Genomic DNA, 18,538 nt, shown 5'->3' on the forward strand with positions numbered 1-18,538 from the left:
AAAAAAAAAAAAAAAAAAAAAAAAAAAAAAAAAAAAAAAAAAAAAAAAAAAACAGTAACAGTTTTACAAATTACTGATAAATTTATTTGTTTTTGATTTCTAACTTCTAACAATACTTTCATTTTTAACCTATCTTAGTAAGAATCAAGCAAGAAAATAACGTACCAGATTGATGTTCTCTTCAGCAAAAAGCTGGAGCAGCCTTCCCAAGAACATAAGCACAACAAAAGATTACTAAATATGCAGTAAATAAGAATATCTTTAAGGTTCTTGCTTCCATCTAGTAATCACAGAATGGTACAAGACGTTTAATAATACACCGGTACGTACGACAAGCATGGAGGAAAAAACATGTACAACACAAGAAATATAGATCGAAATATCGTTTCCGGTCCTTCCATACCATACCCATTACATCCAACCAAAAATATAAAACAAACTAAATACACTTACTTGCTAAGAGAAAGTAAAAGAAGAAAGAAACAACAAACACTTTTAACGGGGAACCTATTTGTGGAGTACAATCCATTCTCAGCTACAGACCTCAATAAATGCAGACACTAAGAGAGCCAACAAATACCTCCAAGACTTCACCTATCCTATTTTACCAAACAAGAATATCAGAAACTCCCCAAGTCAGAAGACAGAATTCAATCCACTTACCAACAGATTTGATACTTTCTTCCCCTCCAAAGATTTATCTCATCTTCAGTTTATCCTCACAAAAGTTGGAGCTATTATTAGCTCATGATCACGTTTTGAACGGCAGTTCTAAATAACATTCAACACATGATCATCCTAATCAAAGCATTCCGGCAGGTCATAGAAAAAGTAGGTGTTAAAAAAATGAGTAGTCATTTCCATGATGTGCAAGTTATAAGTGATGCCATGAGATGAGATGTGCTGCTATCTTACAAAGTGGTTAAACCTCAATTGTAAATGATTGGATAATAGCTAGCTGTGCTCAGACTCTTGATCTCTCTATGGAAACGAAAAGGTAGACGGTATACATGCAAGCTTTTCCATAGATTGAGAGTAATCCATTAATCCTACATTATTACAATCAGTAAAAAGAAAATCCTACCATAAAAAGGAACAAGAAGCTAAAAAATAAAAACTAAATTCTAGTTAGAAAACTAAAAACCTGATGATATTGACTCAAAGAAATTCAAGATGCGTTAACTTCTCTAATACTAAGGCCAATTTGACAGAATTAGTAAATTTTAACCAGTCAGTCTATGATGTTACCAATTCACACAGAAACTTAGCACTGCCGTTCAAATGATATCATGAACATCCAACTTGTCATGTCACAGAGAAGATAAACTGAAGATGATAATCAAAACGTTGGGGGTTAAAAACTTCAGAAATTTCTGATATTCTTAGTAAACTGTAAGATAGGCTTGAACTGTGGAGGTATTTGCTATTACTATAACACCTAACCAGATAATTAACATCCTGACACAACTGAACCAAGGGAACCTCTTCTCCCAGCAATACCTAGTACAGCACCTTGCAGTATTGAATCTGCCCGTAGAATGGAAGACTTTCGCACTACATAATCATATAAAGGAATGCACATGGGTATGGAAGCCATTACAGGGAAGGAACCCTAACCAGGATACTAGACCTGCCATAGAAAGAAATCAAGCATCAGATTAGATAACACAGGTTAAACGAGAAACATTATACATTGGGTTAAGATGCAGTTTCTACAGCCTGAATGCCAATCAGATTCTTAAAAAACATGAACCACCAAAAAAATTTTACAAACAAAAGATATCTTTCCATCAAAAGGGAATGTTCTTTTCAGGCACCACCTCCAACCTTGCCTAATGGGAGTAAGAGCATTGGAGACAAGTATATACTACAATTCCCTAATTCCTACTAGGTAGAAAAATAAACTTAAAAAGGGTAACAATACCGTCTCAACGTTCCCTTTCCCATCCACTTGTGTGAGAGAGTTCGATGTTGGATTAGAAAACCTGCACCCCATAAATAAAGAGAAAAACAAACAATATGTTAGATGCATTATTTCTAAGGTTTATATACTCCAAGCACAATCTTCACAAACCATAGATGACAGAACTGGAAGCATTTCATTTAACTACAACCAAACCAGGGAAGCAAAATTTCGAGCCCAGTACCTAAGTGCCCTTGCTTTCCTCTTTTCCTCCTCCTGGGTGTCTGGCTTTGACGATGAAAACCTCGCAAGGCGTGCTTTCTTCTTTGCCTCATCCTCAGTAGTCACTGATGCAGAAAGCCCAAACCTAAAAAACCAAAAAGATTAGAAAAAGATTGAAAGGTAAGATGAATGAGCAAAAGTCAATAAACACAATTTCTTTATTCGACAGGGGGAACTTCAATCCATAAGACATAGTACAGACCTCTGAGCTCTAGCTTTTCTCTTCACCTCCTCTGATTTATTTGATGCTCCCAACCCATTTTTTGTGGTACCCATACCAAACCTGAAATTGTCCTCAACAGTCAAATGATAGATGTTTTACAGAAAAAGAAAAAATACATGGCTCTTAACAGAACTTGGAAAATTAAAGATAAAGGTGAATATTTTAATAATAGAAACAAGAAGAAAGAGAACACCAATATAAGCACCAATAATGAATTAAGTCCCACATAACATCCCAATATTTCAACTTATCTAAGAAGATTTTAGCACAACCAAACTTACTACAGAACACCCTGGAAAAGACAAGACCAAAAGGCTCTCACATTTAAAGAAGTGCCAGAGCGTTGCTGCTTCGTGCACTGAGAGGCACAAGTAGGGAAGTACCGAGATAGATGGAAAGGGCATAACAAACTATTCCAAGCTTCCCTTGAGAATGGATAGGAGAGAAGGAAAGGGCTACCACTTTCCTTTTTTTTCTCTCATGTAGATATAACAGTGAATGATATTTGACATATATCAATAAGCCAGTCCAATCATTTTGGAGTTAAAATTACACCATTCCGAGTAAAATTTCAACCCATTACCAGAATATGAACAGTAAGATTGTGCAATAAAACCTATGCATCTGACTAGATAATGATACAGTGTTGATATGCTCCAGAAAATCTTAATCTACAAGTACCCAATGACCTCGTAACTGCATACGCAAACCATAGGTCAAGCTTATGACGGGAGATACATAAAATTTTGAGTTTGTCAAAATCCCTACTCAGGAAGTTCATGACATATTAACGTAATATTAATACCAGTGACTTATCATTACACTTGTCCGTAAAAAGAGAGAAAACAAATAGATGCAAAACAATCACAGGAAAAGAAGTATAAAGAAAGGCATAATCTCCAAGTGGATTTAAATTTGCATCAGCACAAGGATGCAAGACATGCATGCATCGTAGAGCAGAAACTACAAAGGAAAAGGCGTTACCGTTCCGCTCGAGTGTTACGCTTTTCTTCTTCAGACAATTGCACTGAAATCCCAAAACGCTCGGCGCGGCGCATCTTCCTCTGGATATCAGAAACCGATGCACCATCCCCTTCAACCAAAACCTTATCGGAGCCCTTGGGTTCATCCCTTTCCTTCGAAACTCCGCCATCAGTTGACGACGGAGGAATAGAGACAGGAGGCTGGGCGGAGGAAGAAATCGCAGGGTCTAGGGCTTGATTAGGGTTTTCTCCAACCGGATTCTTGCTATTACTGATGTCACTGAGTCCTGCAGATGCTACCGTCGTCATTGAAGGCACAGATTCGAGGCCGGAAACCTAATCGGAGACTGCTTGCAAACCACGAACGCTACAGAGGCGATTTGCCGCGTAAAAGAGAGCGCCGAGTAGATTTCTATCTCTGTTTCAGTCTGGTCAGATATAAATTCGCATCAGAATGAAAACAGGGGAAATTTTCCTTTTCTTAATGCCACGTGGTAGGTTTTCATTGGACCATCGGAAGTGATTTTCCAATTTTAGCCCGTCATGCGATCTACCGACTTTTCTCCGTAAATAAAAATGTTGTAAATTGTTTTTTTCTTTTAATTAAATTAAAATTAAAATTTAGTAATTAAAAATTAAAATTTGTTGGCAATAATAAAAATAATTCATCTTTAAAGGTATATTGAAAATAAAAAAATGAGAATTTTCTTTTAATTAACTAATTTTTTAGATATTAATTTTTTAATTTTATATTAATAAAATTCGTGAAAAAAATCAAATAAATCAAATCTAAAATTAAAAATTTTAAAATTTATTAAACATAAAATTAAAAATTAACGAAATTGAAAATTTAGGGATGAAATAGATAAAATTGGAAAGCTTTGAGATTAATAATTTAATAAAAGAATATATTTAATTTAAAATTGGTTATTTAAATTTTAATTATACCATTTTAAAATTTTGTGGGTATAAATTAATTTTTATCCGAAATATTTATTTAAAAATGTTTTTAAGAGAGAAAATTCGAAGACTTTGAACGACGTGTCGACAAGATAGACGAAAGCCATTCGATATGTCGATTTGGTAGACCTGTTTCTCTAACTCAGCGTCATGGAATGAAGCTCCGAAAAACAATGGATAAGATTCGTTAAGCCTCAGTCTCTGGTGTTCGAAGCGGTGGAAATGGCTTCAATCATCCACCATGGTCTTCAAATTTCTTCCAAGATCGATTCTCCATGGCTCAGGCTTTCATCGCAGCTTCATTTTCATCCTCGGACATCGGTTGAGATTGTCCATAATCGCGTTCCTCAATTCTCCCCAGGTTGCGCTCTTCCCTACTCTCTCTATACTGAAGATCGGCGTTAATCTCATCGAGTGTGTGTGAATTCGTATTTGTAGTTATCATTAATTGCCGTCGTGGTTCGCGCTCTCTGATTCGACGCGGCAGTCGAATCGAGAGGGAAGGTGATCCATCTACTGCAGGTCAGTGAGAGTTTCATCTAGTTTTTTGATTAGGTTAATGGAGAAATTTGTGCATGATTGTTTTAAGTAGACGTGGATAAGAGAGAGACGTTTTTCATTTGTGGTTGCTCGTTCATCATACGATAACAGTGAGACAAATTTGCAGAAGCCGATAAGGCCGAGGGGACCGAAAGTAAAGTTTCTTCAATTAGGAATGTTGCTTTATGTGTAAGCATTCGTTGATCTTTAATTTGTGGATGAAATCGAATGGTTTGGCTGTCATTTGATTTATGAGCTATTTTTCATTTTCTGTTATAGGTTGCTAGTGCACTGGCATTTGGCGTCGGGGTGGGCTTGAAAGATGGAGCGGGCAAGGCATCTGAATTTTTCGCTGGGTATGTTGCGTACTGCATTCTAAAGTTGTCTCACCATTAAAGACAAAGACACAATTCCTCAAGTTGTCTGCCCTCTTTTAGCGAATTGTTGATACGACGACAAATGGAATTGGATTGAATCGAATGCGAATTATAACTTCATTGGTAATGGGAAATTAAAAAAAATGGCTGTATACGGGAGAACATTATACAGAATGCAATTTGCACTGCTAGGTCCCGTAAGTTCTGGTTACATTGGTACTTGGATTCATGAAAGATAAAAAGTTTGAACTGTTCGTTACATGGAAGTGTAGAAGGACTGTGCAGCTTAATTAGGACAAGAGGGCACGTATATGTTTATACACTTGATACTAAGATACGAGCTTTGATCTTAACTTTGTTTATCGTCAGATCATAGATGTGACTTTAGCTGCCTCGTTTGAAGAATTTACTTTTATGCACCTTGAGGAATGAACTCCACTCTGTTCTTTTCTACTTTTTCTCAAACGAACACAAAGAATCACGCATGCTGCGTAAGCCGTAGCGCGTGTACTCTTCCTCGAGAACCATATTTTAGTTTCAGTGTTTATTCTTAGATGTGGAGATTTGGATGATGCCTTAACTCATGATTGCGTGAACTAGAATGCTTCACTTTATTATCCTTCTTTTTGCTCTATTAATGTCTTATTTTATGACAATTTTCAGGTATCTTCTGGAGCAAAGTTTGTCAGTTGACAATCTTTTTGTTTTTGTTTTGATTTTCAAGTACTTCAAAGTGCCAATCGAGTATCAGGTGCTAACTTTCTGCAAAGCTGTCGATAATTAAGTTGCTCCTTCGCTTGCAAACTATTAATATGATTTTGCTTTACGGTATAATTTGATGACTATGCATCTTGATGATCTGTTGGTTTGGAAATATAGAATCGGGTGCTTACATATGGTATTGCTGGTGCAATTGTCTTTCGTCTAACAATCATACTTCTCGGAACAGCCACTTTGCAGGTAACTTTCTTTTCAATATTATATTCCACTTTGCTTATATGGTCTACCTGAGACTATATCTACTGTTTCAGAGATTTGAAGGAGTAAACCTGCTTCTGGCTGCTATACTACTATTCTCATCTTTTCAGGTTGATTTTTAAGTTTTTCATCTTGTCCCCCACGTTTAGTTATTAGGATCTCTTACCGTAAATGCATGACTTTCTGCAGTTATTTGCCAGTGATGAAGAGGATGACAGTGATCTATCAGACAACTTTGTAGTAAAGACGTGCCAAAAATTAATCCCTGTGGCAGGTATTCTGCAATTATATTCGTGTTTATTTCTTCTGCTGGAATGTGGACTCGTGGTCATTTGTCCTATTTTTTTAGCTCACTTATATATTAAGAGGAAGTAGAGACTAGACTCCTTTGCACCTTTTGTGTATGTATGGTGCAAGAAAAAGTGCGAACCCCATCAATATGATGATTGGTTTTCCTTAAAATACTGTTTATATTTTGCTTGGCAACATATGAAGAAGCTATTATGAGGAGTTATCTAGAAATAAAGGAGGAAAATAAAAATTTCTTGCAATAGAATGGATATTTTTCCAATCAAGCTTTTTTTTCACCTATTGTTAATTATACAAGAGAACGATGTGTGAAAGTGTTACTTTTTCTGGTCTGTTTGGTTAGCTTACAGTCAAATGGGTTTTGCCTCGTTTTATGCTAATGGTTAGATCTTACTTCCCCTGTTTAATTGTTGCAGCTAACTATGATGGGAATCACTTTTTTACACTTCAGGAGGGTGTTAAGAAAGTAAGTCATGATGGACTAGATCAAGCATGTGAAACTATATTGTTGCTTTTCGGAATATTATTGATTATGCTTTCTCGTAGTGTAAGATAAGAGTGCTTAAATTTTTTCTTATTGAAAAGCATGTCACATCATTCTATTAAAAGCTTATAAATCTATTATATAAACTTATTTTTCACATGATTTCTAACAGGTCTCGAACATTTTGGACAGGCAACACCTTTACTTCTCACCGTGGCAGTAATTGAGCTCAGTGATATAGCATTTGCAGTATGTTTTTCATATTCATGCTATACATGTATTAGGATATCTTTTGACTTTACATTTTTAGTTTACGGAAATGCTCAGTTAACGTTCCTTTTTCTTGAACTTGGTGCTAGGTGGACTCAATACCAGCAGTTTTTGGTGTTACAAGGGACCCTTTCATAGTGTTTACGTCTAATCTTTTTGCCATTCTAGGTAATTCTGTTGTCCTTCCTTTGTACTAACCTCTCTGTGTGTATTGTTTTTTTGGCGGGGGGATGGAGATGATGTAATTGACGTTGATGTTTTCTTACTCTTTACATCTCGAGATATGAGCAGTAGATGGTAATGGGATAAAGAGTTTTCATTGCTATTATTAAATCAAAGAACACAATTTTGTTCATTTATTTCCTTTATCAAGTTTAAAGTAACTTTGGTTCGTATGTCTTTTGGAATTGAAGTTTCTTAAGATGCATAGTGACCACCATTTTGATATACTGTAGGTTTGAGATCCCTATTTGTGCTTGTATCTGATGGTATGTCGGAATTGGAGTACCTACAGGTAAAATCTTAGTCTTGTACAAAATCAGGAGAGAGTCAAGTTTAAAATGGTGGAGTTGGCACACCTCAAGTTTAAATGTCTTTTGTGAAAGTCGTAACGAGCGTACCATTGATATAGAGTAGGATTTCAGATGATTTGATTAAAATGCAAAAAATTTTAAAATCGTTTGAAACAAGCTGATGGTCATATATTTGTGGACAAATACTATGGCCCTTCCTGTGATTTTGAAAGCAGTTTTGGCATTTCCATGTAACCGATGTCTTATTAATCACTCGGTTTTACTAGAACGTCCCACTGAAGGAAATTCTCTCATTATTTTCTGTCTCCTTCCAGCCATCTATTGGCGTTGTTTTGGCATTTGTTGGAAGTAAGATGATCCTGGATTTCTTTGGTGAGCACTTCCATCAGCTCAATATTTCAAATCTGATTCGACTTGGATATGCATTTCAAAATTCTAGGACTCATTGATCTGTTTTCCTGCAGGATTCCACGTCCCAACTGAGGCATCTCTTGGTTTTGTTGCATTAAGTCTGAGCACTGGGGTCCTGTTGAGTGTACTGAAGAAGTCTGATGGATCATGATAACAAAAAATACAGGTATTTTACTTCAATTGAATCTAGTTTTTGCTTCTTCATTTTTGTTTTTTCAAAAAAACAACCCTAAATTCAAGCTCCTAAGCTGAAAACTAATTAACTTAAATCCCTAGTTTCAAGCTTGTAAGTCGAAAACTTCATAACTCAAAACTCTTATTCAATATAGCTAGTGAATAGACCATGAGCATAATACAAAAAGTAGAAATGTAGAGAGTGAACGATGCTCCAATTATCAAAAAGTGGGAACAACAAAAAAAAAACTAGAATTTAGAGCATATGTCCCGTGTGCATCCGCTTGTACTTTACTTTTAGTGATTTTTGTAACTTTGTACAAGTTACTTCATCTCGATAGACCCTTAGGCACAAGTTTTTTTTTTTTTTTTTTTTGGTACTTATAGTTTGCTTCATATTCTCATGTGTGGTTAATATATCCCTGTTTCCTCTAAAATAAATTCAAAAAATCAAATACTATTTTATGGTATAACGTTAGAATGTTCTTACATTTTTATTGTAATTTCCATGGTTGCTAGAATTTAGTGTCAAAATTGTCGCACAAGAACGTGCTGGAGCCTTGGATGTACGCAGGAAAAGAAAAAAGATGCGCATTCTGCTTATGCTGTCTACAAAAACTGGAGGTTAGAAGAACCTTTTTTTTTTTTTTTTTTTTTTTTTTTTTTTTTTTTTGTTTACCAGTCTTGATTGTTGTGCTGAGAGATGAACTTCCTCTGTTATTTGCAAATAATTCCAAATCTCTCTCTCTCTCTCTCAAACGAAGTTCAAAACCTTTCTGTAGCAGTAGATCTGAGCTTTTGGACAAAGTACAGATTTTTATGCAAAAAATGTGATGGTATCTTCCTCCACATGAAATTAATTACTTCCTTCATCTTTACTGATTTTCCAGTTACTAACTGATCCAAGCATACTTAACTATTTAAGAATGTTATTATTGGCAATTTTGTTTTTGTAATTTTATTGGGTTTGAACTTTTATTAATTTTAGAATGACAATATGATTTAAATTAATTTTACGAAGAACTATACGATCGATGATTGATTTTGTTTAGCACACATTTAAAATAGTGAGAAGAGAATTCAAGATAACAAACGTTATAATCTTTTAATCACATTCATCTTGAGTTGTAAATTTTCATGCTACAAAATCTGAATAATTTCTTTTAAATAATCATTTTTTCCCTGACACGAGAATGAGAAAGGGTTTAAATCAAAATTGTCTATTTCGAATCAAATATAAGAAACGTTGTATTCTCCTCTGTCTTAACAATATAATCCATTAAAAGAATTTGAACTCTCAAAGTGGTATAATTTATTTTACAGAACTAAATTTATTTCTAACTATCAAAATGTTTCCAATAAACATAATATTGAATATAATTGAAAAGAAGAAGAGCTCTTAGTCCTTGATTTGTGTCTAAGATCGGAAAAGAAAAACTCATTCACCCCACTTTTACGATATTACGATATGAGTCAAACTTAAGAGGAACTTGAGCCCCATATTCATTTTTCGCTCCGACTTTATGGTTTCGTTAGACTTTAGACGAGATTTGTCTTCGGCAACCGAAAATCACTCGAACGAAATTCAAGCTTGTTCAACACACACAACCTATGTCTGTGCACAACTAGATGATTTAATCTTTTACGTTACATAAATTATTGTAATGATTGTATCAACGGTTTTCGACAGTGGCTTGGTCAATAATATACCATGGTTTTCAGATTTTAATCATTTTAAAGTAATATATTAGTCATTTTGGAAATTTTTATGTCAACAATTTTATTTACACATCTTATAATATCAACAATTTTATTTACACATCTTATAATATCAACAATTTCATACATTTAATTTAATTATAATGTTGAAGGTAACAATTTCATACAATAAATGTACAATAAATGATATACGGCGGCCGACAAGAATAAGGGGGAAAAAGTCCGTGGGAGTTGCTAATAAATTAAACAAAATGAGAGGTGCACATGCGTCGTAGAGCTCAGGATGTGGAAAGCTACACCGAACTCATTTAAAGAGGAATCAAATAAAAATTGATTTTGATTTGAGTTCTTTCTTCATATCTAAATGGGACCCAACCATTTATCAATAGTTTGGTTTGATTTGGTTTATCAAATATTCTAATCCAAACTATACCAAACCAATCCATAAGATCTCCAAATCCACTTTATGAAAGGTTGCAACATTGTAAGAGATCGAGTTATAACAGAGTTGGAACCGAAGAAAAATTACACAAAAAGTTAGAAACGCGCAGACAACTCGAATAGAATTAGCAGCAAGATGATGGGAGAAATTGATACCTTTGTAATGAGCAGAAGCTACAAAGCATCCAGCCATTAGTTGTGTTGGTTGCACGTGGCTCGCTCGACATCAATGTCTGCAATAAGAATACGTCATCGTATGAACTTTCTGATGCTATGACTTCATGGCAGCGCTAAAAGAAGGAAGTTTCTCTATGATTAAAAATGAAACCACAAGAAGAAAGCTATGTATCAAATGGTAGTAATGTGAGAGTTTTCCAGTTGTACAGAAGAGAAAGGAAAGGAGAGAGGAGGTGTAACAATGAATAATAATACACTCACATTGTGTCCAAACACAAACTAAAGTAGAGTTTTCTGATGCAGAAAGGCAGAAGGCCTTCTTGAATTAGAAGTCCAGTAGCCACTGGCAACAGAGTCCAGTTCAGCTTTTGTCTGTCTAATTTAGAATTATTAAGTAAAAACATCATTTTTCTGTCTAAAATGGTACACTCTAATTTTTCTATTTTCCCAAATGCACATGGACATTTCTTGTTAAAGGGAAAACCAAATCTTTGTTTGTTTACCAAAACAATGCCTATGGCTTTAGCCATCTCCGACATTGCTCGTGTTTTCGCTTGTGTTTTGTCTCACGAACTGTCCCCTCACACGGGGCCTCTGTTCTGCCAATTTCTTTCTGCCTTGGTATCGGACCTGCGGAGGAATAAGTATTCGTAAATAAGTATCTTAATATCCCTAAAGAATAAGTCAGAATCTCAGCAGCAAGACACAGAAGAAGGAAAGCATGACAATAGATATGCAATTACTTCACAATGAAATGAAAGACCAATGCGAGGCTTCTACTTCTGCATATTATAATTGATAAAATTCCATTGATAAGTTGGAACCTTGGGAAATCCATTAACATCAAATAATTTCTTTTCCAAGTGAAATCCCTGTTTTACTATGCCGCAAATATGAATATATTGCGGCCCCACACCTGATGCATTGTGCTTGAAAGAAGTGATCGAGGTTTAGCAACCTCGAGTAGGATGTTTTATCAGACTATCATGTTATAACCATCAAGTATAGTTCCTATTTCATCTGAGAAAATAAAAAGGAATTCCAATTTTTATGCAACATTACCCAAAAAAGTAATTTCCTTCAAGATGAAATGTACAGAAATGCATGTAGTATAGACACGTGTTTGTATCCGTGCAGTGTTCATTCAAGGCGCAATTTCAGTGTCTGCGCTTCTCAATGACTTTCAGACTACTGGTAAAGACAGCACAAATCGAAATAACAGTAAGGGAGGATAGGATTACTCTCCTCAAAGTACTTGTTGTTATGCTGATAGCTACTCTCTCAGTGAAATATGATACTAGCTGAAAGAACGTGGGGCGGAGAAATATGATATTGACTGAAATTTAACATGGGGGTCGAAAATGAAAGTGGAGGGTTCACACTGGACATAAAAATGCCCCTAGAAATATGAATCACGATCTTTCCGAGCAAAGAACAAGACAAGGGATCATAAAATAGACATAACAGCCATTGGACTAAAGAGGGAGTAAGCAGCATTACCTTTTTATGGAAGCATCTTTCCTTCCGTTTCTGGCGAAACTTTGTCAAGGCTGCTTCCCTTTGTGAGACTTTGTCTTGGTCCACTTCGTTTCCACTTCCACTACCACTTCCACTGGCATCCCCACTTCGACTTTTCCGGCCTATTCCATTATCACTTTCCATATTCAGCCCTCCAGCATTTACTGCAGTGCTGCTCCCATTTTGGCCATTGCTTCCATGGTTACTGCCCGAGGCGCTACCATTCACACTATAATTTGCTGCATTACCTTCTACAGGGCCATTTAACACATTGGATGACCCACAATGTGTCGCAGCTGATATTTTCTTTAATGAAAAATCATTACGCTCCGATGACATTTGTTGATTATTTTGGGCAAGCAGATGAGTGTGATCATACGGGTGACAAAGTTGCTGAATTTGAGATTCCCCGTGCACACAATTAGACTGAGTTTGAATTGTTGTAATTGTACCGTTATTGATAGTATCAGCTTGCTGAGGAACAGATAGACTGTCATTCTTAATAGGTTGGGCCAACGGGTTCAAACAGTTGACTGTGGATGCCATTGCTGACTTGTTATTAGTGACTATGGACTTGGAAAATGCATTATTCGTAGTGGACCCCATGTCAATATTATTGCTATCTCCATTTGAGCATTGATTGGGAGGATTACCACTCGAATGAGATCGAATATCTTGCATGTTCTCTTGGTTTGTAACTTCTAAGCCAAGAACAGGAGAAGAGTTACTTCCAGCATTCCCAGTTCGAGTCTTGTTAGAATTTGAGCCAGCATTGTACCTGTGAATGTATGGACAGTGAACTTTCATTGGTCAAAGAGGCAATTGCCTCAACATTTTGAAACAATATTTAGAAGGATGGACCATTTCTCACAAACCTAGAAAAAGCTGAAGAATCTGAGCGTCTCAAAACATTCCGCTCATCTTGGTCTGCTTTCCCTGTCGTTTGAACTCCTCTAAGCCTTTTTAATCCAAGCTCAAGGGATGGAAATTCTCCTGAATCTGTAACATCTTTATTCTTAATGTCTATCTTGGGATTGCTGGTTGGTGCCTCAAACACTGTGACATCCAACTTAGAATCTTTAAGATTTGTAGCAAGACCAGTAACATTTGTTTGTTCGTACTTGAGTTTGCTGGATGGATTCTCAGAGTTGAGGTCAAGCTGTCCTTTGTTGAACTGCTCATTAAATCCATTGGATCCTATCTCGAGCATAATATTCTGTTGTCTGTTAGCTAGCTTGGTTGGATGTTCCGCAGACAGTTCAAGTTGTAAATCTAGATTTATGTGCACGCCTAATTCAACTCTACCCACGGAAACAGTTTCTGAAGAAATAAATACAAGATATTACACGTATGGTTAACAGTTCATAAAGTTCTCAGACACAGCCCAATATTCGAACGCATACCAAGTTGCTTTTTCTGCACCTGGCACTCGGCTGTCAAAACAGGTGGCACGTTATTACCAAATGCATCAGCATTTGAGTGGACAACTTGAGCACAAGTACTATCAGGACGTTCACGCTTTTGATCCCATGCTGATGCAGATACTGGTCGAGGGCTTTCAACCTCTATAGCTTGCTTGGTCCAAGAACTCTGCAGAAAAATAACAGTCCATTACCAATTTAGCAACCCCCCACAAAAAGCTTTCAACTGGATGAACTTGAAGGTCTTATCAATGGGAAAAAAAAAATGTATCCCACTTATCTGCCCTTTCATATGGTGACAAAAAACTCCGGTCACAAGATTGCTGCTAAAAGGATAAAAGTGCATTTGATCTGATCAAGGTGAGAAGGGGCACTAAAGTTGAAAGTCGTTGAGTAAGCTTATACCAGAATATGCAATTTGCTTAGTGAAGGTGACACTTCAACGAACTAGAAAGAGAAAGTGAAACTAGTTACTGTTGGCACTTCTGGGGATTTGGAGAAATCTTGGGAAAGGATTGGATCATTGGCAGGCCTAATGCTTATATTTGAGAACCAAGACTCCTGCAGTTACCCATTATGTTTTCTTATTGTGGATTGGAACTCCTTTTTCTATAGCCAGTTGTTTGGCTTCTTTAATTTCGGCCGTTTTCTGTATGCCTTTTTTGGCTTTTCCTTTTACATTCTTTCAACTTTTTCCACAATCAAAGCTCAGTGTCTCTTTTTTAAAAGGAAAAAAAGGAAAAAAAAAAAAAAAAAAAAAATTACTCTTCATTTGGAAACCTTCAGAATTTCGGACAGCAACCATCATTCATAAGCAACAGTCCTAACAGTTCCAAGATTGAAATTCAGTCATGTCAGACTTTTAAACCAATCATATTATGTCAAAACAGATGATATTTTCAGGATTGAACTATATACTGAGAAGGATATTGATGAATATTGATCCCAATAAAGATAATAGATGAGGAAAAAAGAAAGTACTTCTTCCCCGAGGGTAGGAATAAGGCTCCTGGTCAATCACTAGGTTGCTTTATGTGATACACAGGTAAAGGAAGGGGCAGGATAGACATCCTGAGGATAGAGTAGCTAAAAAATGTTTAAAAGAACTAAAAGTCACTGCCTACCAGCAAGTTGCACCTTCCTTTTTTGATGACTCAATCATAAAAAATAAAAAAAAAATTCCTAAGATGCATGTGAGTGAGGACAAAACATGTTGAAAGGACTCAGGTTGGTATGTAGAGATAGTCTTCACTTTTAAGAAGTGAGTAGTAGGTAAAGTGACCATGTCGCAGGAGATGTAATGGAATAGTGAGGCCATAAGGTGTCGAATCCATATCTGAATCCTTGGCATAGGTCGTTACACTTAAGCTCAAGATTCCTACAACTACTTCGTTTTATTATAACACATGCTATTATACAAGGGTTGAACTAAATATAGCATATAGTAATCTCGCGTTCACTCTAATACTTTTTTATATATATTTTTTTAGTCTATAAAAAACTATACATCCTTGCATAAGATATCATCGATCAATTCAGCATGCTTAAACCCAGAGAATACAAAGATAAATTGGGGGGAAGGGTGGAAGACACACAGAGAGAGAAGAAAAAAGAGAGCTCCCATCTTCAGTGTCCCCAACCAAGGGTAAACATGATTTCGGAAAGACATTAAGTGCTAACAATTCCTAGCAAACTAAGGTATCAACAATCAATTCATTGAATGCACAGGAAAGATGGACTAAGTGGCAATGAAGAGTAAACTAGAATAAACGAGCATGGGACATTGCAAGTTATCCACAATGGCACGGAAATGCAAGTTAACAAATAAATCTCCACTTCTAGGATAATTTACGATCAAACAAGTAACTAGCACTGTAACTAAGAAGTAATCCAAGGGAAACAAGAAAGGACGATCTAATCTAATGGACAATCCATCTATGGTGAATTAAATTATTTTACCATGATGTCACCATTTCAGAAAAGAGCTTGTCAAGCCAAAAGTAATTCGAGAGAAATCTACTATCCTTGACCAGATATGTTTCAGACTCTCTAATGTTCATATAAAACAATCTTAGATCCTGTTAATCTCTTAACAAAAACTTATAATACCTGTGTGCCACTGCCATCGTCACTTCCATCTCCAATATTGAAGCCAATGCTCTCATTGTCTTCTTCTTCTTCATTGCTCCCGGTGTTGTTATCTGATTTTTGAACACTTTTTGACTTCACAGATTTTTGGGTCTGCGTGCCACTTTCACTTCCACTACCGCTAGACTAAGAGAAAAACTAGAAATCAGCATGACATAATTAATACGGAATATCAAGTCCCCAACGAAAAAGCCATATCACATGGAAAATACACGCGAACCAAAATTCTATGATATTGCATCCGGCATAAGTTTAGGCAGATCTCATAAAGGAAAGTGACATCCAGTATAGATAAGTAGTTTAGAGGACATCAAGAGTACTTCACTCTTAATATTTATCCATCTGTAATAAGCCATAAAGTCAGTTTATCAATGCAATGCAATTGAGAAGGGACACACGAAAGTGAAAGTACTCACACTATGACATCTTCTCCAAACATGTTGCCAAAGGTTTTTAAGCTCATTCTTCCGAATGGGCTTCACTAAAAAATCGACAGCACCCTTTGACAAACATTTAAAGACTAAACCCATTGAGTCATGAGAAGACATCACTGCATACGTATCACATCAGAATCAAGAATTCAATTGATTAGCTTGCATAGAAAGATAAACCTGCTTAAAAGCTATACTATTGATAAACTAGACACTTCAAGAAACTTACTAATCACAGGTATATTCTTCCTTGTTTTATGGCTCATAATCTTGCATAAAAGACCGATGCCCGATAAGCAAGGCATGACCACCTCTGTTAAGACAAGATCTATGTGATTTGTCAGATCTTCTAGCACCTTCCATGCGTGTAGTCCATTTGCAGCTGCAATAACTAAGAATGCCGACGAAGAAGAAAGGATGGTAAACAAGAAAAGAACATAAAACCAATTGAAATTCAGGTCACAGGCAGCAAATTTGTGAACGGACATTCAAGGATGGTAAACCAGAAGAGAACATAAAACCCAAATGAAATTCAGACCATAGGCAGCAAAATAAAGGATATTCAAAGCTCAACCGAATGTAAAGATATGGGAGATTCAACAAATCCTGACCAACGGGGAACTGCAAACTTTGCCAGATAACTATGTTTACTTCCAAGATACAATAGAGTAACAGAAGAGCTCACAGCTGAAGGATGCCTTAAATTCATTCCAGTATGTTTTCCATAATTGCTACCCAGAAAAATGAACAATGGAAAGTTATAGTTTTCTTCATCGAGAAGAAAAATAAGTCTGAAATGTGGTGAAGCAAGAAATGCAGCACTACACACATATTATGTCAGATCTCCTAGCATCTTCCATGCGTGTAGTCCATTTGCAGCTGCAATAACTAAGGATGCTGACAAAGAAGAAAGGATGGTAAACCAGAAGAGAACAAAAGAGAACATAAAACCCAGTTGAAAGTCCGACCATAGGCAGCAAATTTGTGAAAGGAGATTTAAAGCTCAACCGATTGTAAAGATATAGGAGATTCAACAAATCCTGACCAACGGGGAACTGCCAAGTTTGCCAGATAACTATTTGTCTACTCCCAATATACAAGATACAATAGAGTAACAGGAGCCCATAACTGAAGGATGTCTTAAAATTTTCTTCATCTAGAAGAAAAAATAAGTCTGAAATGTGGTGAATCGAGAAATGAAGTACTACACACACACATATTATGTCAGATCTTCTAGCATATTCCATGCGTATAGTCCATTTGCAGCTGCAATAACTAGGAATGCCGACATAGAAGAAAGAATGGTAAACCAGAAGAGAACAAAAACAAACATAAAGCCCAATTGAAAGTCAGATCATAGGCAGCAAATTTGTGAAAGGAGATTTGAAGCTCAACCGATTGTAAAGATACAGGAGATTCAAAAAATCCTGACGAAGGGGAAACTGCTATGTTTTCCAGATAACTATTTGTCTACTCCCAAGGTACAATAGAGTAGCAGAAGAGCTCATAACTGAAGGATGCCTTAAATTCGTTCCTGCATGTTTTCCATATTTGCTAACCAGAAAAATGAACAATGGAAAGTTATACTTTTCTTCATCTAGAAGAAGAAATAAGTCTGAAATAAGGTGAATCAAGAAATGCAGCACTCACACACACACACATTATGTAAGGCATGGGCCAATATATTAACCCCAACGCACACATTGAAAACAAAGGCAACCTGAAGAACCAATAATCATATCCGTCAAACAAGACATTAGTCACATCAACTTCCTAGTACAAAAACTAAGAAGCAGGGGCCAGGGAATCAAATTGTGCACTATTAAACAAGGAGCTATATCAAAAAAAAAAAAATGCAGATTCATCAGGGAAAGGAATTACTTTCAGTGATAAACAATTATTTTTTCAATCATTAGTAAGCAACTGAAATTAATACTTCCTAAAAGGATTTGTATCCATTGACCTGCAGGTATATGAATCATATAAACTTGTGCTCTTCCTAGTTTCAAATAGGATTAAAATGAAAAGCATGTAATGGAGATAGTTTCTTATAGGGAACCTCCTTTTGATAAATTGGAAACTATTTTTATTTTTTAGGATAAAACTTGAAGAGGCCAAACTGTTTCAAGCACGAGTTGATGATGCTAGTAGAGAAGTGGAAGATTTAAAGAGCACTGCTATTGCAGAAAGACAAAAAAAAAAAAAAAAAAAAAAAAAAAAAAAAAAAAAAAAAAAAAAAAAAAAAAAAAAAAAAAA

At 35.9% G+C, this 18,538-nt stretch overlaps 3 protein-coding genes across 11 annotated transcripts in view; 1 reads left to right on the forward strand and 2 right to left on the reverse strand.

Moving 5' to 3' along the window:
• Positions 1-370: 370 nt before the first annotated feature.
• On the reverse strand, positions 371-3,815 carry LOC111463338 (protein MODIFIER OF SNC1 11-like). The gene is made up of 5 exons (XM_023107229.1): positions 3,393-3,815; positions 2,388-2,468; positions 2,148-2,270; positions 1,925-1,985; positions 371-1,630 (listed from the first exon to the last, which is right to left on the reverse strand). Exons 1-5 carry the CDS (start codon positions 3,698-3,700, stop codon positions 1,625-1,627), a joined length of 579 nt encoding a protein of 192 aa, XP_022962997.1. The 5' UTR covers positions 3,701-3,815; the 3' UTR covers positions 371-1,624.
• Positions 3,816-4,482: 667 nt separating this feature from the next.
• LOC111463335 (thylakoid membrane protein TERC, chloroplastic) lies at positions 4,483-9,276 on the forward strand. Its single transcript, XM_023107226.1, has 15 exons — positions 4,483-4,712; positions 4,790-4,873; positions 5,019-5,080; positions 5,171-5,247; positions 5,932-6,019; positions 6,148-6,228; positions 6,300-6,356; positions 6,436-6,520; positions 6,972-7,021; positions 7,232-7,288; positions 7,399-7,477; positions 7,765-7,823; positions 8,157-8,214; positions 8,307-8,419; positions 8,947-9,276. The coding sequence occupies exons 1-14, from the start codon at positions 4,574-4,576 to the stop codon at positions 8,402-8,404; spliced, it is 1,074 nt and encodes a 357-aa protein (XP_022962994.1). The 5' UTR covers positions 4,483-4,573; the 3' UTR covers positions 8,405-8,419; positions 8,947-9,276.
• A 1,714-nt stretch (positions 9,277-10,990) lies between these two features.
• LOC111463334 (two-component response regulator-like APRR7) overlaps positions 10,991-18,538 on the reverse strand; it is a 9,777-nt gene continuing 2,229 nt past the window's right edge. For 6 of the 9 annotated variants that reach the window (XM_023107221.1, XM_023107220.1, XM_023107217.1 and 3 more), the window contains exons 3-9: positions 16,512-16,673; positions 16,268-16,401; positions 15,813-15,977; positions 13,686-13,872; positions 13,158-13,602; positions 12,265-13,060; positions 10,991-11,394 (exon numbers count right to left, since the gene is read on the reverse strand). In XM_023107221.1, the coding sequence (XP_022962989.1) occupies positions 11,287-11,394; positions 12,265-13,060; positions 13,158-13,602; positions 13,686-13,872; positions 15,813-15,977; positions 16,268-16,401; positions 16,512-16,673 (1,997 nt within the window). In that variant the 3' untranslated portion in view covers positions 10,991-11,286. Of the gene's footprint in view, positions 11,395-12,264; positions 13,061-13,157; positions 13,603-13,685; positions 13,873-15,812; positions 15,978-16,267; positions 16,402-16,511; positions 17,558-18,538 lie in introns of all 9 variants that reach the window. The other 3 variants (XM_023107223.1, XM_023107224.1, XM_023107225.1) reach the window with 3 other exon arrangements.

Source organism: Cucurbita moschata, unplaced genomic scaffold (genome assembly GCF_002738365.1).
Source record: "Cucurbita moschata cultivar Rifu unplaced genomic scaffold, Cmos_1.0 Cmo_Scf00028, whole genome shotgun sequence".
Classification (NCBI taxonomy): domain Eukaryota; kingdom Viridiplantae; phylum Streptophyta; class Magnoliopsida; order Cucurbitales; family Cucurbitaceae; genus Cucurbita; species Cucurbita moschata.